This window comes from Girardinichthys multiradiatus, chromosome 5, assembly GCF_021462225.1.
Source record: "Girardinichthys multiradiatus isolate DD_20200921_A chromosome 5, DD_fGirMul_XY1, whole genome shotgun sequence".
Taxonomy (NCBI): domain Eukaryota; kingdom Metazoa; phylum Chordata; class Actinopteri; order Cyprinodontiformes; family Goodeidae; genus Girardinichthys; species Girardinichthys multiradiatus.
The window spans coordinates 11315268-11336709 of record NC_061798.1 but is presented as its reverse complement, the minus strand read 5'-3'; the positions used below and the strand labels follow the sequence as shown (position 1 = coordinate 11336709).

The window sequence follows — 21442 nt, the reverse complement described above, 5'->3', positions numbered from 1 at the left end:
GCACAACCACTGATGTAAAAATACTGCACATGCTTGCAAAACAGGAGACTTGTGAAATCAGGGGATTTTCAGAGTAAAAAAAAAAAGTCAGATGACCCTCACTGAAAGAAAAAACAGTGGACACATGAAGAGTGACAGGAATTCACAGGACTTTGCCAGTGAATATTTAACTGGATGAATGAAGTTGCTTAACACACAAAAATAGCTCAAATTAATTAAAAAAAAATTACATTTCCAAAACAACTTTTTTTAGCCAAATCCATTGTGCCTTTTTGTTTTTTTTTTTTTTTACAAAAGCTTAAAAGGAATTCTCAAAGCGGTTTTTTTTTTTTTTGCCACAAATCAAATAAAAAAATAAGCAGGAACAAATCAAATAAATAATAATAATAAATCTAATATCTTTGTGAGTTTGGACAAGTATAAGAAAGTCAAAAACCCATTTTTATTGCATTTTGAGACACATTTTTAGCCGGATGGAACGCATCTCTTCACCATATATGTAAAATGACGTCATGGAACGACAAAACCTAGGTTGCAAGCACACTGAGGGTTGTGATTTCTGTCTTTACCATCCTTAAAAAACACAATTTTTTTTTTTTTGCTGTCTTATTTCCTTTTGTTGGAAATGTGCCTAAACATTTAGCTGCCAATAGGGCTCCATGGTGAAGCGGTTAGTAGCACTGTTGCCTTGCAACAAAAAGATCCTGGGTCGACTCCTGGCCGGGGGTCTTTCTGCATGAGTTTGCATGTTCTCCTTGTGCATGCATGGGCTCTCTCCGGGTACTCCGTCTTCCTCCCAGGGTCCTAAAACATGACTGTTTGGGTAATTGTCCTCTCTTGATTGCCCTTAGGTATGAATGGTTGCATGTGCATGGTTGTCTGTCTTGTGGGTCTCTGTGTTGCCCTACGACCTGTTCAGGGTGTTCCCCACCCCTCGCCCGTAAACCGCTGGAGATAGGCACCAGATCCCCCGTGACCTTGAAAAGAAATGTATAAAAAAAGAATGGATGGATTTTGCTGCTGAGTTTTTCTCATAACTGTAAAAAATAGTGTCAATAAACACGGACCAATCAGTATCCATCATGTCTTGTAAGCAGAAAAACATGTGACAACTCCCACCACAAATGTAAATAATTCATAATGTTACCCTACAAACGAACATTAAGAAAGAAGTGACAGAGGGGTGAGTGACACAGAGCCATGCGTGCACTTTACTGGCTGGCCACCGGCTATGTTATCAAGTAAGTATGTTTACAATTGCTTCATTCAGTTATATTATAAGAAACAACGAAGGTCAATAATCATACCGAGCCGATTCCTGTTGTGAAATGTATTCATAAAGGACAGAGTTTAGAGAGTATGCTGTAAATGCCACAACTACTAAAGGAGACTCAAATACATTTATTTAAGGTCTCCAAACATAAAGATACCACAGTAAGTACATTTCTCAGCAAAACACCTATAAAACGCTAATGTCATCTTAAAAGTTTGTCAAAATTACTACATATTACAAGACATACCAATGTGGACGGCTGCTCTGTCAGCTCGATAAAATACACCTCATGTATCCAGACAATAGTATTAACATCCTCTTAATCGCTCCCTGTGTGTCTCCTTGAGGTACCCTGGCTGTAGTTTGCCTCATTTCTCTTTTTTTTTTGCATAAAACCATCAGGCTGCCGTAGGAACAGCCGAGTTAGCAGGTGCACTGCTAACTGCTAGTTTGCTAGTGCAAAAACCTTATTTTTTGAAAATAGACAAAATGTTTTATAATGGGATTATAGTGGTGAGATACTGCCTAATTTGAAATAGTAGAGAACTAAACATATTTTAGCATTACAGGTCCTTCTCAAAATATTAGCATATTGTGATAAAGTTCATTATTTTCCATAATGTCATGATGAAAATGTAACATTCATATATTTTAGATTCATTGCACACTAACTGAAATATTTCAGGTCTTTTATTGTCTTAATACGGATGATTTTGGCATACAGCTCATGAAAACCCAAAATTCCTATCTCACAAAATTAGCATATTTCATCCGACCAATAAAAGAAAAGTGTTTTTAATACAAAAAACCTTCAAATAATCATGTACAGTTATGCACTCAATACTTGGTCAGGAATCCTTTTGCAGAAATGACTGCTTCAATGCGGCGTGGCATGGAGGCAATCAGCCTGTGGCACTGCTGAGGTCTTATGGAGGCCCAGGATGCTTCGATAGCGGCCTTTAGCTCATCCAGAGTGTTGGGTCTTGAGTCTCTCAACGTTCTCTTCACAATATCCCACAGATTCTCTATGGGGTTCAGGTCAGGAGAGTTGGCAGGCCAATTGAGCACAGTGATACCATGGTCAGTAAACCATTTACCAGTGGTTTTGGCACTGTGAGCAGGTGCCAGGTCGTGCTGAAAAATGAAATCTTCATCTCCATAAAGCTTTTCAGCAGATGGAAGCATGAAGTGCTCCAAAATCTCCTGATAGCTAGCTGCATTGACCCTGCCCTTGATAAAACACAGTGGACCAACACCAGCAGCTGACACGGCACCCCAGACCATCACTGACTGTGGGTACTTGACACTGGACCTCTGGCATTTTGGCATTTCCTTCTCCCCAGTCTTCCTCCAGACTCTGGCACCTTGATTTCCGAATGACATGCAGAATTTGCTTTCATCCGAAAAAAGTACTTTGGACCACTGAGCAACAGTCCAGTGCTGCTTCTCTGTAGCCCAGGTCAGGCGCTTCTGCCGCTGTTTCTGGTTCAAAAGTGGCTTGACCTGGGGAATGCAGCACCTGTAGCCCATTTCCTGCACACGCCTGTGCACGGTGGCTCTGGATGTTTCTACTCCAGACTCAGTCCACTGCTTCCGCAGGTCCCCCAAGGTCTGGAATCGGCCCTTCTCCAAAATCTTCCTCAGGGTCCGGTCACCTCTTCTCGTTGTGCAGCGTTTTCTGCCACACTTTTTCCTTCCCACAAACTTCCCACTGAGGTGCCTTGATACAGCACTCTGGGAACAGCCTATTCGTTCAGAAATGTCTTTCTGTGTCTTACCCTCTTGCTTGAGGGTGTCAATAGTGGCCTTCTGGACAGCAGTCAGGTCGGCAGTCTTACCCATGATTGGGGTTTTGAGTGATGAACCAGGCTGGGAGTTTTAAAGGCCTCAGGAATCTATTGCAGGTGTTTAGAGTTAACTCGTTGATTCAGATGATTAGGTTCATAGCTCGTTTAGAGACCCTTTTAATGATATGCTAATTTTGTGAGATAGGAATTTTGGGTTTTCATGAGCTGTATGCCAAAATCATCCGTATTAAGACAATAAAAGACCTGAAATATTTCAGTTAGTGTGCAATGAATCTAAAATATATGAATGTTAAATTTTCATCATGACATTATGGAAAATAATGAACTTTATCACAATATGCTAATATTTTGAGAAGGACCTGTATAATTAAAACCTTCACACGTTTTGTGTCATTATATGACTGGAATTTACAATGCTCTATGTCTTTATGTTGACAAAGATTGTTTTATATTTGTTAATAGTGAAGACCTGATATTTATTCTCATCATAACACATATCCGACCAATAATCTCCAAAAAAGGAAATCTGCTTACAGATTTTACTTCCCCCATTGCTCTGCTTCGAAGAGGATGTCAAATGCGTTAAAAAAACAGAGAGAGGAAGACAGAGGAGAGGGAGGAGAGAGACTGAAGCATATGTTTGGAGTTGCCTTTTTTACTTCACTCAGTCTTCTTTTTAGGTCAAGGATGAAGCGTGTTGGTTGTTCCCTCTGGCTTTATCCACTCATGCTGGCTTTGTTACAACTTTTGGGTAAGCATCATAACACAGATCTGTTTGAAATGTTTTCTTTTAATTTAAAAAATACGGTTTGTGTGAATACATTTACATCAGTCTTTCTCTATTTCAGACTAACAATAAAACATGTATCAAAGGAAAAATTCTCAGTGTTTTGAGGATGAAGTGCAGTGTTGTAATTTTCTGTTGAAATCATCTGTTTAGATAAACCCACACATCACCCGGTGTAGCAATCACTGATTGCACATTGCAGGTGATGTTATTTCTTAGGAAAGTTTTGTAACTCGTACTGGATCTTTCTTTCATGCAGAAAAACTGTCAGCCTCCACTTCCACTCCTACCTTTCCATCACCAACCCTGGACATCTATTCATGGTCAGGAGACTCGGTGGTCCTGGTGTGCCGGGCCCCCAAGGGTCACCGTGGGGTTCAATTCACGTTGTACCGTGACACAAAACAGGTAATTTAATTTTATTATTAAAGAGTCCATTTTTTTGGAGTATGTTTGGCATCTCCTGTGAGTATATTTAGTGTTTTATTTTCTCATTTCATTGAGATGGACATGCATGAACCACAGTATGGTACTGAGCAGGTCTACTTCACTGTCAGGATGGAAGAACCAGATTCAGGCCAGCACTATCTTTACTGCTGCCTATACAAGAACCAGGAGGGACTATACAGTCTTTTCAGTCCCTACTTACAACTGAAACAAAAAGGTATTTTTTTACAACTTCCCTGTTTTATTCCTTGTTAGCAAGCTTGAGATGAATTAAACCTTGAATCAGTCTTTTTGTGTTTTTCAGATCAAGAAAGAAATACATGTTTCTGTACTTTATTTCAACCCACATGGTTGATCTCTGCACTGTTATGAATATCACTGTAAACTGATCAGTTATGAATGGTATAAAGAATTAAAGTAGAAAAACAAATGAGTCACACATTTTTTAGGTTAAAGCTCTGCATTAAAAAAATCATGTATTTATAGAGTTGGTTTAGTCTGTTGCCAGCTATGATTCTTCACACGGTGTAAAATAAACACTCCCATCCGCTCTGCGCTAACCCCAAAAACACACTTCAGTATGCAGGTGCTGTCTGTGTCTCCTATTGTCCTCAACTCTGTGGGTGTGAAAAGCTGCGGTTATATCCTGTGCTTCATATAGAAACCACACACACCCACTAACTGATACACACACAGACAAAAAGATGAAACACATAATGTACTGGTTTCCACTACTGCCCCTCACAAAAGGAAGTTTAGTTAGAAACATGGAATATGGCAGTATTGTAGATATAACATACATCATCCATCTATTGTCTCAGTTGAAGGGAGTGGGGGTGGGGGGGCTATCTCCAGCAACCACTGGATGAGAGGTGGTGCTCATCCTGGACAGCTGGTATCCAATACTGATATATGTTAAATCAAGTAGGTCACAAACAACTTGCCATTGTATTGTTGAGCTAACTCTTCTCTGATTTCTGGTTGTATCTTAAAGGCCTTCAAGCATGCTGAATATACCTGAGTATACCTTTTTATCAGAAAGAACAACCTTGATCTCACTCTATTATTTTAGTATTAGCCATCTCTAGGCTTCATTATTTTTAGAAGTGTTGGAAAAGGTAGTTTTTATAAGTAGTTTCAGTCATTTCTTCATTTAAATTGTGTTGGTAAAAAATATTGTTTTAGTTTAAATCTTGCCACAGCGTATCTGTCTGTCTGTCTGTCTGTCTGTCTGTCTGTCTGTCTGTCTGTCTGTCTGTCTATCTATCTATCTATCTATCTATCTATCTATCTATCTATCTATCTATCTATCTATCTATCTATCTATCTATCTATCTATCTATCTATCTATCTATCTATCCAGCATTTAACATTGGAATGTGTTGCTTAAAGGTTGTTTTAATATGACAAACAAGCCTCACCAGAACACATATTCCAGTTTATTAAATATGTCCGTATGGATAGATAGATATATTATTTATTGTCTTTGAGGGGGCTAATATTTTGCTGATTATAATATATATAACAACAATAGGTTGTTGGTGAATTTATGCATTGTGCAACACTGTTGTTTTAAGTGTGAAGCAGAAAAACACTTTTACTGGTTGTGATAACGATTTAGTGTTTCTTCTTTACTTTTTTGTCCAGCAGCTCAAGGCCCGTCTCCTTATATTCCCTCGTTCCCTTCACCAATCCTATCTGTAGAGCCATCCAATTGTGCAGTAAAACTGGGGGACACGCTCCAGTTTCGATGTAGCGTCCCCACTCAGTCAATTATTATCTGCCCACTACTGACGTTATGCATAACTGGCGTTATTTTACCAGAAATTCTTAACATTGCGGGGACTAAACTGTTCAAGATGTGTTTCAACACCAGTAAATGTTTCTGCAGTAAAGACAATAATTTTGTTACTAGAGTTACAATATCTTGTAACCTGAGCACATTTTTTGCAGATTAGTTTAGTCAGTCATTTTCTACCGTTTATTCCATAGTGGGTCCTGGGGAAGCTGGTGCCTATCTCCAGCAGTCTATGGGCGAGAGGCGGGGTACACCCTGGACAGGTCACCAGTCCATCTCAGGGCAACACACAAACAACCATGCACACACTCATTCATACACCTAAGGGCAATTTAGATTGACCAATTAACCTAACAGGCAGGTCTTTGGACTGTGGGAGGAAGCCAGAGTACCTGGTGAGAACCCACGCATGCATGGGGAGAACATGCAAACTCCATGCAGAAAGACCCCAGGCTGGGAATTGAACCCAGGACCTTCTTGCTGCAAGGCAACAGTGCTACCAACTGTGCCACCGTGCAGCTCCAGATTAGTTTAATTGTGTGAAATACATTCTACGTCATTTAATTTTGTAAGGCTGAAGCCATGTGGCCCATGACATAGACCCTTACAGGTAGGGTAGTAGAGATAATATCCTAATCAAATGAGGATTCTAGTGACAATCCCTATGAATGCTTCTCAGTAAAGAAGGTTTTTGGAAGCATAATGCAGAAGGTCAAAATGCTGAGATAGGAAACAAACCTGGGGACAAAACGTGCTGCCTGACAAACTTTAAGGTTTATGAATCACTGAGTTCATTGATTGATTCATTTTTGTGGCATGAACAACATTTGTGATGTTCTTATACAAATGTTATTGTTAGAATACATAATTCAACAGGGGGTAGTGGGGTTCTCAGTAGACAAGGCATAAAGCCTGAATGTTGGAGGAATGAGACTGAAACAAGCACAGAGATAAGGCTAGGATTGTCAAGAACAAGAAATTTGTTTTCTTTACGCAGACTAATATTAAAAAATAAAATGCGTGGCCACTTTGCATTGTGTTACACTTTTAATTATATAGTATTATAGTATTTTGTCATAAATTAAGTGGACATTTGAAAAAACTTAAATGATAAAATTTTTTATTTTGTTTCATGCCAAAACATGACTAAAAAGGAAAATAATGCTGGATGAAGTTATCATAATTCATGTATTTGAGGGCTAGTATATAATTTCACAGGACTAATGTTTTTTGGCCATTTTTTGCTCCCAGGTGTGCTTCCTGTGCCCTCCCTTGTTCTCCAACCGCAGACAGATGTTTGGCATTTGCTCTGTACAGGATCCCCCGCATACCCCGGTTCTATGTTCTCACTCTATGTGGCTGATAATGAGCTTCCTGTGGCAACTTACCATGCAAAAGCATTGCAACATCAAGTCACATTCCCAGTGCCTGTCCAGGACTCACCAGTGACCTTTTATCAGTGCCAGTACACAGCTCTGTTAGGAAGCGCGTGGAGCACCTCTAAGAGAAGCGCCCCTGTGGCTTTATCCACAGGTAGGGACCTACAGTGCTAACATATGCAAAGTTCTGGGTGATTAGAGTTTTGACAGTTTCTTTTCCTGCATCTTTCAGGAATGTCCCCTCCATCATCAAAAGGTAGGCTACAGAGTGTATCTTTATACTTGTCTTTAAAATGCTGGATTTTGATATAATGTGTGTATACCAGGTGTGGACTGGCCTCTTGCACTGGGCTCCTTCTCTGCAGCTGTATTGTTTCTATGCTCGCTGGTTTTTGTGGTTGTGCTGGCCAAGAGGAAAGGTACATGCCACAAGAAACTCCTCTTTTTATTTTAGCTTTTCTTCATTTGTGAAAGTCATGATGTCTGTAATATCTCTTATATTCACTTCTTTAAAGTAAAATCAGCTGCCGAGGAAAAGAAGAGAAGGTAATGCATCCATAGTCCTAATACATCCTGCAAAGAGCACTGTTATTCCGACTGTTTTTCAGCATATGATTGTGCCTTTTGCACTACAAAAATAAATGTTTTCCTAAAGAAAGAGACTAAGAAAATTAAATAAAAAAATGAAATGAAAATGCAATATTTTAAATATAGAGTACTAAATATGTACATACGTATATTTTAAAATGAAGAGTAAATAGGAATTTACCAAATAAATGTATATTTTTCATTGCTAATTGATACATTTACATTAAATGGTGCCCTTGTTGCTCTGTTCCAGGCAACAAGCACAGTTCTGGACTAAAGTGCATGCTCAAGACCACATTGTGGGTAGGTTCTCTTCTTCAGAATCTCATTTCCTCCTGGCTCAGAACATTTTTGTAAATTTTTCTGCTCACATGCTTTTATTAAAACAGAACGTAATGTCCCAACTGCATGAGAAAGAGACATGCTGAAAGCATTTCTATAAAAGTGTATCTGACTGTGCTTTCTTTTTTCAGATCTTACTCTCAGAAGTACAAGTTTTACTTCTCAGGTAAACATTTGCTTTTTGACACTTAAAATCAGATGTCTTTTTACAAAGAAAAATCTGAATAGTGTGGCAAAGATTTGTATTCAGCTCTCTTTACTCTGATACCCCTAAATTAAATCCAGTGCAAGTATTTCCTTTCAGATGTTGCCAAATTAGTAAATAGTCCACCTGTGTGTCATTTATTCTCAGTGTGAAGAGTTGTTCTATAAAGGTTTACTAGAGAATATTGATGAACAAACATCATGAACATCAAGAAACACACCAGATAGGACATTAATCAGAGAAGCAGTCAGGAGGCCCATGGTAACTCTGTAGGAACTATAGATATCCATAGCTCAGGTAAGAGAATTAGATGACAGGACAACTATTAGTCAATTCAATTCAATTCAAAAATACTTTATTAATCCCAAAGGGAAATTAAATGTTGTTATAGCTCATATTATGTAGGTTTCTTCAAAGAGCCGTTGTAGATGCTGATGGCTGTGGGCAGGAAGGATCTCATGTAGCGCTCCGTCTTACAGCAAATCTGAAGAAGCCTCTGACTGAAGACACTCTGTTGTTGTAGGACCGTCTCATGAAGAGGATGCTCAGGGTTCTCCATAATGTTCTTCATTTTATGAAGAATCCTTCTTTGTACAATGATCTCCAGAGGTTCCAGAGGAGTCCCCAGAAGAGAGCCAGCCTTTTTTATCAGCTTGTTGAGCTTTTTTAAGTCCCTGGCTCTGATGCCGCTTCCCCAGCAGATGATGGTAGAAGAGATCACACTTTCCACAACAGATTTATAGAAGATATGCAGCATCTTGCTGCAAACACTGAAGGCCCTAAGCTTCCTCAAGAAGAATGGTCTGCTCTGTCCCTTCTTGTAGATGGCTTCACAGTTGCATCTCCACTCTAGTCTGTTGTCCAGGTGAACACCGAGGTATTTATACTCGTCCACCACCTCCACTTCTTCTCCCACGATGGAAATAGTGTTTGACTTATTCCTGTTTCTCTTAAAATCATCTCCTTTGTTTTAGTCACGTTCAAAATGAGATGATTGTTTCCACACCATGCCACAAATGTCCACCAGCTCCCTGGACTCAGCTTCTTGTTCATCTCTGATCCACCCCACGACTGCAGAATCATCCGAGTATTTCTGCAGATGACAGGAGTCTGTCTTGTACTGGAAATCTGAGGTGTACAGAGTGAAAAGGAATGGTGAGAGTACAGTTCCCTGTGGTGCTCCTGTGCTGCTGACTACCTGGTTAGACTCACAACCCTTCAGTCTCACAAACTGGGGTCTGTTTGTCAGGTAGTCTTTGATCCAGGAGATTGTTGAGGTCTCCTCCTGAGTCTTCCGGAGTTTCTGACAAAGCAAATCAGGTTGGATTGTATTAAATGCACTGGAGAAATCAAAGAACATGATCCTCACAGAGCTGCTGGCTGTGTCCAGATGACAGTGGGTTTGTTGAAGCAGGTATATGATGGCATCTTCAACTCCGTGCACTAGGTTAGTTTAGGAAGAATACAGAAAACCACAGTGGAGCAAACTCATCTTAATGAGCCTTGAAACACAAATAACTATCCCCAAGGCTAAGAGGTTTGTTCACACTGGCTGAGCAGAGAGCTTGCTAGCACTCAAAATAGTTCAACCTTTTGAACCACATATGCAAAACACCATGAAATAAACAATGTTTAGATTGTTTCATCCTGAACTAATTTTCTCTCTCCAAACACCACCTCTTAGTGAACCATTTTAAAAGGAGGATGGGAGGATTGGTAGGGAAGCCATGAACTAAAAAGGACATTGACGTGACAGCTGCTCAGTAGCCCCCTTTTGGGGTAGTTCATGCTGGGTCGGCACGTATCAGGTGTGTAGAGCTGTAGTTCTGATCCCGTCATCTCCAGGCTGTGGGGAAAACCACTTCAATTAGAGAATGTCTCTCTAGCACTGGCTGCTTTTCTGCAGAAGCTCAAAAAGAAAAGTTGAAGACAGATTGTCTTAATAGCCCCTTTTTGCATCAACGCTGAATTATTTGGACAGCAGATCATACTTAACTTTGGTTGTTCTTGATCGATGGATTTGCTAAAATCAGATCGTGCTCAACTTTGGATCCAGCTTTGAAATATTAGTCCATCCAGATTTTGTTTGTGAAAACTTTGTCTTTTGCCTTCCATGTCATTGTTATGCACAGTGTTGTTGTTCTATCACATTAAAAAAGCGATGAAACATTAATATTTTTGGTTAAAATGTGAAAACACTTGAAAAGTTGAAAAGGTGTGAATTATTTTGTTAGAAACTGTAGAAAGGCAATACTTGCAAGTAAGATTAAGGGGTCTGATTTAGATGTTTGATTCGCATTTATTTACAAGAAATGTAAAGGAGCAGCTAAACTTTGAGAATATAACTGAGAATCGCTGTGACAGAAAAGAGAAAGTATCTGCACTTTTTCAGCTGGAATTTGTGGTATTTTTCTAACCTCAGTTTGTAGATTCCTAATGCAAACAACAGTAAACTTTCGAAACCTCTTTGAAGTAAACACACATCTATCACTACAAATCAACAGATCACCCCTCCACAGCGTATTTTAGTTCAGATCTGCACACACATTGCTTTTCATTAGTGCTGTTGTTCACTAATAGTGCTTGCTTCTCATTAGGTATAATTATTTTCATTGATTAGCTTGATGAAAGGTTCTTTTCAGACTAAAGGCTCTCTCCAGGCTACCTTTCCGCTCCTCAGCAGCCATCATAAACAGCAGAATGCCGTCGACACCAGCTGCTTTTTCCTCATGCTGGTGAGCAGGATTTCTTTTAGCAGAAGAAAAATGATCTGCGGTATATGTTGTATGTCTTGTGTTAGTAGGTGTTGTTCGCATAAATAAATTAGAATGTATTTGGGTTTCAGTTATGCTAATTAGCCCCATTATGAACAGTATTTCTCAGGGCTATTGGTGCAAAAGCAGAGACAGAGAAGTTGTCTTTTCATATAAACCTAACATAATCATTTAAAACAGGGCCTAACTGTCACCTAAACTAAGCCGGAAGATATAAAGGAAAAGAAAGCTCTGCTATTCTAGTCTAACAAAACAAGCTCAAAACATTACATGGGTGACACCAACCTACTTACCTAGTGTGTATAACAGAGAAAAAACTATGTGATGGAAATGTACAGGGTACCCCAAACTTACCTAGCCCACAAACTCCCACCACAAACCTTCAAACAATGCTAGAGAACAAAGCATGTGCCAAAAAGCCAGCCAGGTGAAGTCACACCCCCAGCCCTACAGGTGAGCAGTTTATGTAGAGCTGCCTGATCGGCTCCCTCAAGCCAATCAAGACGAATTGGCATCAGCCTGCACTCTGAACCCGTGAGAGACAGGAGACACAGGGGGGAACACACAGTCCAGCAGACATGTAACACACCCACCCTTACAGGTCCAAACAAAATGTTTGGTATGCCTAAAACTAAAAATGCAAGGTTGAAACGTACGTGACAAAGCATCTGCCAAAACATTTTCCGACCCTTTTTGATGGCAGATCTTAAGGTTGTACTCTTGAATGATTAAAGCCCAACGCATAACTCGCTGATTTTGATTGTACATCCTAGAAAGGAAGACAAGTGGGTTATGGTCTGTGAAGACTGTTATGGGCTTCACACTCAAGCCAAGATAAACCTCATAATGCTGCAATGCCAAAAGCAATGCATGCGTTTCTTTTTCAATAGTAGAATACCTACTTTGATCAAGGTTGAACTTCCTTGAGAAGTAACCTTCAGGATGATCTATGCCATCTTTATCTTCCTGCTGCAGGACAGCTCCTATCCCAACTGCACTGGCAACTACCTCCAATTTAAATGGCAGATTGACATTTGGGGCAGAAAGAACAGGAGAACAAGAAAGCAATCCTTTCAGACTCTGAAACGGATGCTGACACTCCTCAGACCACGTAAAAGGTTTAGAAGCACTGGTCAAAGCAGTTAAAGGGGCCGCTACCGTTGAAAAATTCCTACAAAAGCGACAATAGAACCAGGCCATCCCAAGGAATCGATGGAGCTCCCTCCTTTTAGAAGGAACTGGAAAGTCAGATGACATTGCAGAATGAGGTCATTCCCTCTTATGGGCAAAATGGGAAGAACAGCAACTCTGCAAAAACCACTCACAAAATGTGAGCTAATGTGAATATTATGCAATAGAGTAGAAACAAAAGACATTTAATACCTTGGATGACCACATTTGACCGACAAGATGACATGGCAGAAAAAGACAAAATGCCCTCTCGGATAACAGACTGGGAACCACCTGTGTCCCTCAGTATTGTGACTGGCTGGTTATCCTTTGGATTCCCTGTTAGAGAAACAAAACCCTGAGTAACAAAGGGTTTGAAACAGGGATCTAGATCATTCTCAGTTTTAGACATCTGGGTACTGGGGTGAGATACATTTTTAAGCAAACCCATGCCTTTTGTTGGGGTTGACGAAGCTTTATTCTTTAACAAAAGGCAGACAGCAATGACATGAACTTTTTTATGACAGTAAAAGCACTCCCGTAACTCCCGTGAAGGAAAAAGTGGCTGCTTGGCCTTGGCTTCTGACTGACCTGGTTCAGGTTTTGAGGGACAGGCGGTTGAAACCCTATCTGTATGAGGTGCAGCTACAAACACATTTTTGTGTGTCAACATGAACTCATCAGCTAAGACTGCAACTTTTGATAATGAGGCCCCTTTTTGCTCATTTAAGTAAACCACCATTTGCTCAGGCAATGTAGTCTTGAAATCTTCCAGCAAGATTGGCTGACGAAGAGATTCAAAGCTTCCCTTGACTTCATTAGCTACATACCATTTATCAAATTAGACAGCTTTCTCTCATGCAAATTCCACGTAAGTTTGACTACTAGACCGCTTATGATTCCTAAAGTTTTGCCTGTAAGCCTCTGGCACAAGCTCATGAGCACGCAAGATAGACTGTTTCAGTACATCATAATTCATGCCATCCTCAGTTGACAGTGATGATACAACTTCTTGTGCTTTACCCATTAGCTTACATTGTAGCAGCACAGCCCACATCTCCTTTGACCACTCTAGTGCTGTTGCAATCCTTTCAAAGGCATTGAAGTAGGAATCAACTTCTGACTCCCTAAATGGTGGCACCAAAGCAATATTTCTGCTAACATCAAACCTGTTTTTATTTAGCAAGAACTCCACAGAATCAGATGGAACAGATGAACCAAGCAATGACTTACTTTGCAAAAGCCTCATAGCTTCCACTTCGAGCTGTTTTAATTTGATCTCCTTCTCAGCTTCAATTTCCAGCTTCCGAATCTCAAGTCTGAGATCAAACTCAGCTTTACGTACCATCTCTCTTTCATGTGCTTTCAACTGAAGGCGAGCCAGCCAAGCATTAAGTCTGACATTACCACTGGAACTACCGAGGTCTGGTGACCCAGGATCGAAGCGAGGTATAGTCCCAGGAGGCATCTGATGTTCCTCCAACACCTTTGGGGGAGTTATCATGGCGACAGCTCCTGTTTCCGACGGGGAGACTCCTAATTCACCAGAAGAAACACAATCACAAACATCCAGATCAGTTTCACTTGAGTCCCCTAGGATATTCAGCGCAACCAGTTTTTGCAAAACAATATTCTTAATTTCCTTTTTAGCAACATGCTTCTTCAGAGAAATATCAAAAGGGTCTGCAATGGCCAACAAGTCATTCTTACGACATAACTCCACCTTCTCACGGCAAGGAGCCTGAATGAACTCAGGGGGGGAAACACACAGTCCAACAGACATGTAACAGCCATCATAACATTTGAATATACTTTGATATAATCCATTCCACTGTAGCTCTGGCTGTACGGTTAGTCTGGTCCTGCTGGAAGACAAACCTCCGACCAAATCTAAAGCTTTTTGCAGCCGTAAAGGTTTCTTCCAGGATTGTCCTGTATTGATCTTCATTCATTCCCCCATAAACTCTGACCAGCTTCTCTGTCCCTGCTGACAAAAAACATCTCCACAGCATGATGCTGTCACCACCATGTGTCACTGTGGCGATAGTATGTTCAGGGTGCAGTGGTAGTACACAGAGCATTTTGCATGTCGGTCAGAAGGTGAAATTTTGGTCGGAGCGTCTTCTTCCACATGTTTGCTGTGTTCCCTACTTGGCTTTGTGACAAACCTTAAAACAGGAGTTTTTTTTACTTTCCTTCGACAATATCTGTCTTCTTGCCACTCTTCCATAAAGACCAGTGTGTGGAGCACATAGCCATTAGTTGTCCTAGTGTGAATCTGTGCAAGTCCTTCAGTTACCATGGGATTAATGCTGTCCTTGTCGGGCTTTGTCAATTTAGGTGGATGGCTATGTCTCGGTAGGTTTGGAGTTGTGTCATATTCGATGCACTTTGGCATCATGAATTGAACCATCCTCTGCGAGATGTTGGAAAGTTTGTTATATTGTTTTATTAAACATCCCCATAACTTTTTCTTTGACCTGTTTGCTGTGTTTCTTGGTCTTTGTGATGCTGATTGTTCACTAACAAACCTGTAAAGCCTTCACAGCAGCGTTGTATTTATACTGAGATTACTTTACACCCAGGCCAACTCTATTTAGACTCTATTAGGTGGCGTCAGAAAGCAATGGATTTTATTTATGAGTAGAAATGTAAAGAAGGTTGCATTGGATGAAGTCTTCTTTATTCTTTACTTATTGAACTTTCAACATATTGTACTGGTTATTTTGTTCCTGACTAAAACTAAATTTGATGTTTGGACTTAGTAAAAAGTTGAATACAGATCACATCTGTGGAAAAGGAGTAATGGAAAGACAAGGTGATATATGAGCACTCTAAAGGACAGTATTTAGCACTTGCGTTTTTATGTAACCTTGATCATCACAAGCTTTCTTTCAGAAAGCGAGAGATCAAATTTAGCAATGATAATAGTGGTTAGCCACAGGAAATGACATCGCACGTACTTTAGTAGGCTGCCTTACTATGCTTGATTCTTTACAGGAATGGGCCTGCGGGGACACAGAAGCACCCTCCAGATCTTCTCTCTGGAACCCCCTCTCTACTTTCACAACCCCGATCCATTAGAAATGTTTGTTTCATCTCTACGTGTGTGTGTGTGTGTGTGTGTGTGTGTGTGTGTGTGTGTGTGTGTGTGTGTGTGTGTGCGTTCGTGAACTTCATCAAGGTTTATCTATGTAGCACCAGTTGCACAGCAGGACAGGAAAAGGATATTTCCTATTCTACCTTTTTCATTAATTTGTAGCAGTAATTGTAAGGTTTTTTCTCCTGATATGCTTGTTTGATCTTACTGAGTATATGAAATTAAATACAGATTTTATTATCTTTTTTACAATGTTGACTGAAATGTGGATTTTTTTCTGACTTACGTATGATTGATTGATTGTATGTACGAACTTGGCAATAAAGCTGATTCTGATTCTGATTCTGATTGATCTGCCAGGATTCTGCTAAATATCCTGCAGAGGGCACTGTTTCTTTGCATTTTTAATGTAATGGAAAACCTTGCAGAACAACTGGATTATTGCCATTTATGAAGCTTGTGTCCTTGATAGTTCCATGGCAAAATTGTGAGTATGATATGCATGAAGCCAAACAAACCTATAAGCATTATCAAATTATATAATATGATTTCCTGGCTTTCTTTTTACTATGCCACAATAGGAGATCATAGTGCATCACATCACAGTCCCATAACTGCGTCCCAGAGGACATGTTATATGAGTACTATCTTAAAAGGATGTAGGAGTAAGAAACATGTCCCTTCTGTTTGTATCTTTTTTTATGATGCACAATAACTGGGCAGAGAACGACTGTCCTTCCACAGCTGAAAGGCAACATTTTATCACATTTCCTGAGCCTCACAGCAGCAAAACTTGTCAGTCACTTCCTGAAAGCTGGAAATATTTGCAGAAGGTTGTGAAGATTGCTAAGAATGTCCTGCTTATCTGAGTCATGCTCTTACTGTATGGCCGCCAAGACGTGCATTTGGTGTAGAGCTATTTAGCCGTAGATCATGTGATTAGGCTCATCTATCAGAGAATCATAATAGTCATAAGAGGCATCAGGAATGTGAGTTCAACATGTTTATAGGCATAAAATAGCCTGATGCTGTCACCGTCTGTGAGTTCAGGACGTACTACACTAACTTATAGTTCATGCACTGGTTAATTGACATGTACTCAATTTAGTTTATTTATATAGTGCTAACACAACAGGCGGGGTACACCCTGGACAACAAATATTGTCTCAAGGCCCTTTAAAAGAAAAAAATTCAATTCAATCCAATCGTACAGATTTAAAATCATAAATTCCAATTTGATCCTAGTTATCAAAAATGCAGTCACGTTGAGTTAATTATTCAAATTGGTTATAAAGTTTCCTAAACAAACCCAGTAGATTGCATTGAGTCACTGACAATCATTCACAATAAATTAATAAATTATTGAAAAGTTAATTTATTTCAGTAACTCAATTGCCTATATAGATTAATAACACACAGATCGATGATTTCAAGCCTGTATGTATGTTAATTATGATTATTTGCCACTTTTGCCACGAAAATGCAACATTGCATTTCTTAAAAGATTAGAATATTACACCAGACCAGACAACATTTTAATACAGAAATATGGGTTTAATGAAAAGTACGTTTAATACCTGCTTAAAGGTTGATTTTTTCAAAAGGTACTTTTATTCTGACAGTCTCATCAGAACGCATATTCTAATTTATTGAAGAGAATTGCATTTGATTGAAACATTTACATTACAAATAAATGAACCATTTCTCATTTGCACTAGTCTATAGAGCACAAAAAGAAAAGAATGGCGAAGTGTAGCAACCTTTGTACCAAAAATATAAAATCTGCTTAAAAATTGCAAAACAGCTTTTTGTTCTGTGAATAAGGTACACTGTGAGTGTTCTGGGTAAGATGGAAAACCATTTGATGGAGCAAAATGTTTTTGTTAGTTTTGCCAGCACCTCTCTACGTCAGACTTACTGCTGGGAGGCGTGATTCTGTGAGATCCATGCGGAAAGGCAACACGGACTCAAGCTGATGCAAATTGTCAGATTAACCTTTTTGTTATGGCAATTCTGGCGAAATAAAAAGTCAGGACCTCATGTTCTTCAGTTTCCATTAGCTGTTAGTTGTGTAATTGCAAGCATTCAGATTAATGTGTGTAAACATTTCAGAGATTGGTTTGTTAATATTTGTTTGGTTGTAAAATTGCTTGGAGTGAGTGGCCCCGTTGGTCTGAGTGGTTTAAACTTTAACTGTGTAAGCAGAGAGTTACAGGGTTGGGTTATGATGCTCTGAAGAGTCACTCCCCAGAAATCTACTGAAACTCCATTTCACAGATGTTCACTATTGAATTTGAGTTTTTCAAAACTGGTTCTGGAAGTTTTTGTTTTGTTTTTGCCTTTACCTCCTCATGCTGACGGGACTAGAGCCAGTTTGAATGATTGGAATCAAACCCTTACACTAATGTTATGTAACCCCTCACTGTTGATTACACGGTGTGGTAATAAATGACTCAGTTGGCTGCTGGAGCTTTGGTAGCTTTGGAACTTGCTAAGTTGTTGCAAATAATGTAGTAATAATGGACAAATGTTACTAGTTTTTATGTGTTTTTTCATTAAAAAATAATGATACAAGGACTATTTTTGTCATTAGCTTGAGAATGTTTTTGTGATTTTACAATGACTATGAAATGTTTTACTAATTAAATAAGTTAATTAAATTGTGGTTCTTTAACTGGAAATAAATGTAGGTGTTTTTAAAAGGTCATTTAGGTTTCGTGGCCCTAAACATGTTATATTCAGTGGCAAAGACAGCAAATATGGCTCTTTAGATTGAGAAGGTTCTGGAACAAGTGAGTCAAACCTAAATACACACTGAATTAAAATGAAAAACATGGACAAAGCTGCAGGCCTGCTTTGATATTTACTGAAAAAACTTTACATTTTATATGAATATCAATTGGTTACAGCTAGTGGTGAGCAATGGGGACTTTAGATTTTATCACAATTTGTTGCAGTATTTATTATGATAACGATAAAAGTATTTACAACTTCCTTTCAGTCTTTTTTAGGCATCTCTATAGCTGTGACTGAATGTCCCTGCAGTCAAAGCCCCACAAACACAAATACTGCTCTTAAAAAACATAAGCATTTTGTAATAGGCTCTTCAGAACATCAGTTACATTAAGAAGTGTGTTTTTATTGTTAAACTGCATACAGTAACTGTATTTAATCATATATTCGAATTTATTGATATTTATTGATGCTCTCATGGAACCCACATTAGAGAAAATTGTAAAAATAACAATCCTGACAATACTGTCATCATTACTTGGAATTTATCATTTTCAAGATAAATCTAAATTATTATTATGATAAGAATTTTTTTATGATTACGATAAACGAAACGATAAATGCCCATCCCTATATCCACGTTGGCTCCACACACGAGACAAACAGGTCTGTGCTTCAACTCTGCAAACAGATATTCTGCTTCCCACTAATTAATGAGTTCTGAACATCACGAACGAGGAAAAGGACTATCTGGATTGTTATTAGGGCAAAGTTCAAAAGCCAGAATCTGCAATAGAATAGGGGTGTGTTAGTGACCCTGGCATGGGTAACTTGTACATCTGTGAAGGCACCATTAATGCTGAAAGGTAGATACTAGTTGTGGAGCAACATCTTATTCAGGGTCGTCCTGCTTCTTTCAGCATGACAGCCAATCCACATTCTGCAAGTGTTACAACAGCGTGGCTTCGTGGTAAAAAAGTGCTGATACTAGACTGGTCTGCCTGCAGTCCAGACCTGTCTCCCATTTAAAATGTGCATGATGAATCATAAAATATGACAACAGAGACTGTTGAGCAAATGAAGTTGTGCATTAACCAAGAATGGGAAAGAACCACTTACAAATAATTTTATTCTGTTTTTATTTACGTCTCAACTTCAGTGAAACTGGGGTTGTAATTATGTGATTTCTGATGCAGGTGGCAATGGATTTTATTGTGGGGTGTCACAGTAAAAGAGACTTAACCCTAATGTGTGTCATACCTTTCAGACTTTTATTTGTAAGAAAGAGAAAGAAAAAACTCAAAACCACATATGACGTCTGTTCCAGTTCACTATTATGCACTACTTTGTGTTGTCTATCTCTAAATATCGGAATAAAATACAAAAAGGTTTGTGGTTGAAGAAAAGTGAAAAGTACATTTTTATGGTTGGCTGAAGAGGCGGAAAAGGTTTGTTGTACTAGAAGACAATAGAGATGCTTTTGTCTTTGTCACTGTAAGACCTTGGTCACAGATTTTTTATGCTTTTCAGAAGATAATGAATATGCTATTGTTACACTTTTAAATTTTGCTCTATGACTCATTAATAGGCACCATTACATCTTGTATGTGTTAACAGTGAATTGAATAGGTCCACTCCCTGACACACAATAAAAGAAGTCAGGTGCGTTGAAGTTTATTTTTAGTGACTCACCTCAGCTATTTAATCCTACCTTTCACAAACTTTAAAGCCAAGAACCACACCCAAACACTAAGCATTACCAGACATACAGAACTTCCACTCGAAGGGAAATCAAAAGAAGAATCTTTTCCATTGTCTTGTGAAAGTACACACATGAGACAAAGTGACTGAAAACTGAAGCCATCTGTGAATGATCATCACGGCATCATGACTGTGGCTGAATTTACTGTGAAACTGTTTGATTGGCACACATAAGACCATTGACACCACAGGACACAACATTTGAAGAAAAAAGAGGCAGTTTAAAAGTAGAAACAGTTCATGATGTTACAGCAGCTCTGCACCAAGATTTGTATCCCAGTTCTGTTTGAATTACTAACAACAGCTTTGACCACCGACCTGTTGGTGGCAGCATTGTGCTGAAGTGAAGCCACACTCCCTGGACACTGCAGATGCCTTTTCTTAGAAGAACTGTCAAGCAATGATGCTGTTTTGTAATGAAAAACTGAAAAAGAAATAAAATTAGCTAAGCACATAACTGGATAATATTTGACGAGAGGAACGAGTTAATGTTTTTGTTCAAAGTGTCCAGACTTGGTGGTGGCCATTTCACCTCTTTGGTTCTTCGTATTTTTGGAGTTTTTTGGAGTTTTGTGTGCATCCTAACTTGACTACTGATAATTTGAAAGTCTTTTTTTTTTAATTCTACTGTTAACATGTCTACTGTAAGGAAATGTAGTGATGTGAATATCTGTCACCAGGTCACCTGGAGGTCTTTTAGTTTGATCAGAGGTCATAATTTGTCATGTGTCATAAGACTCAGACTTGCTATCAGTAGAAATACGGCATAATGTAAAATCTTCAGAAAATAGTATTCATTTAAATTAAATTATATGCAACATTTTAACATTCGTCTCATTATGTATCTCTGTAGTTCATCAAACCTAGTCTTAAACTCAGAGAATAGTTGGCCTTTTCAGTCATGGCTCCTGGAAAAAGTGTATAGTCAGCTATTCACTTCCTTTTTGTAAGTCTCTTTTAAAAACACAACTTTTCCGAATGAACTTCAGAGCACTAAGTTGATATACCTGTTTTAATGGTTCAGTTCCATTTTACGAGTCTTTTATGTCTGTTTTATGACTGTTTTCTGTCTTGGTTGTCTATCTCTTTTCATTTAATTTAACAGCATATTGGTTACGTGTTTATTTAATTTCTTTAATTAAATTTTTGATTGATGTTTTTTTTAAATGGGCTTTAAAATTGGACGTGGAAAATACTTAAGTACAAATAAAAGTAAACTGATATTCTGTAGTTTAAGTATGTGGCTATGAAAGGGTTTGTTTAAGGGTGCAGAAGAC

At 38.9% G+C, this 21442-nt stretch overlaps 1 protein-coding gene across 3 annotated transcripts; it reads left to right on the top strand.

The window, feature by feature from the left end:
• Positions 1-3702: 3702 nt before the first annotated feature.
• Positions 3703-16013, top strand: LOC124868043. Of its 3 annotated transcripts, none has more exons than XM_047364817.1 (10): positions 3703-3832; positions 4128-4276; positions 4373-4532; positions 7365-7646; positions 7725-7748; positions 7819-7911; positions 8008-8038; positions 8334-8383; positions 8554-8588; positions 15572-16013. In XM_047364817.1, the coding sequence occupies exons 1-10, from the start codon at positions 3718-3720 to the stop codon at positions 15653-15655; spliced, it is 1023 nt and encodes a 340-aa protein (XP_047220773.1). In that variant the 5' UTR covers positions 3703-3717; the 3' UTR covers positions 15656-16013. The 3 variants fall into 3 exon arrangements, with proteins under 3 accessions (XP_047220773.1, XP_047220771.1, XP_047220772.1); XM_047364815.1 differs by lacking the exon at positions 15572-16013 and adding an exon at positions 11270-12828; XM_047364816.1 differs by lacking the exon at positions 15572-16013 and adding an exon at positions 11259-11425.
• The last annotated feature ends 5429 nt before the right edge of the window (positions 16014-21442 follow it).

Bases quoted from the DNA above. Each gene is read 5' to 3' on its own strand.
- LOC124868043 (XM_047364815.1), top strand. From the start codon at position 3,718: ATGTTTGGAGTTGCCTTTTTTACTTCACTCAGTCTTCTTTTTAGGTCA. The intron at 3,833-4,127 runs GTAAGCATCATA...TCTTTCATGCAG, and splicing joins GGCTTTGTTACAACTTTTGG to AAAAACTGTCAGCCTCCACT. The intron at 8,589-11,269 runs GTAAACATTTGC...GGTTCTTTTCAG, and splicing joins GTACAAGTTTTACTTCTCAG to ACTAAAGGCTCTCTCCAGGC.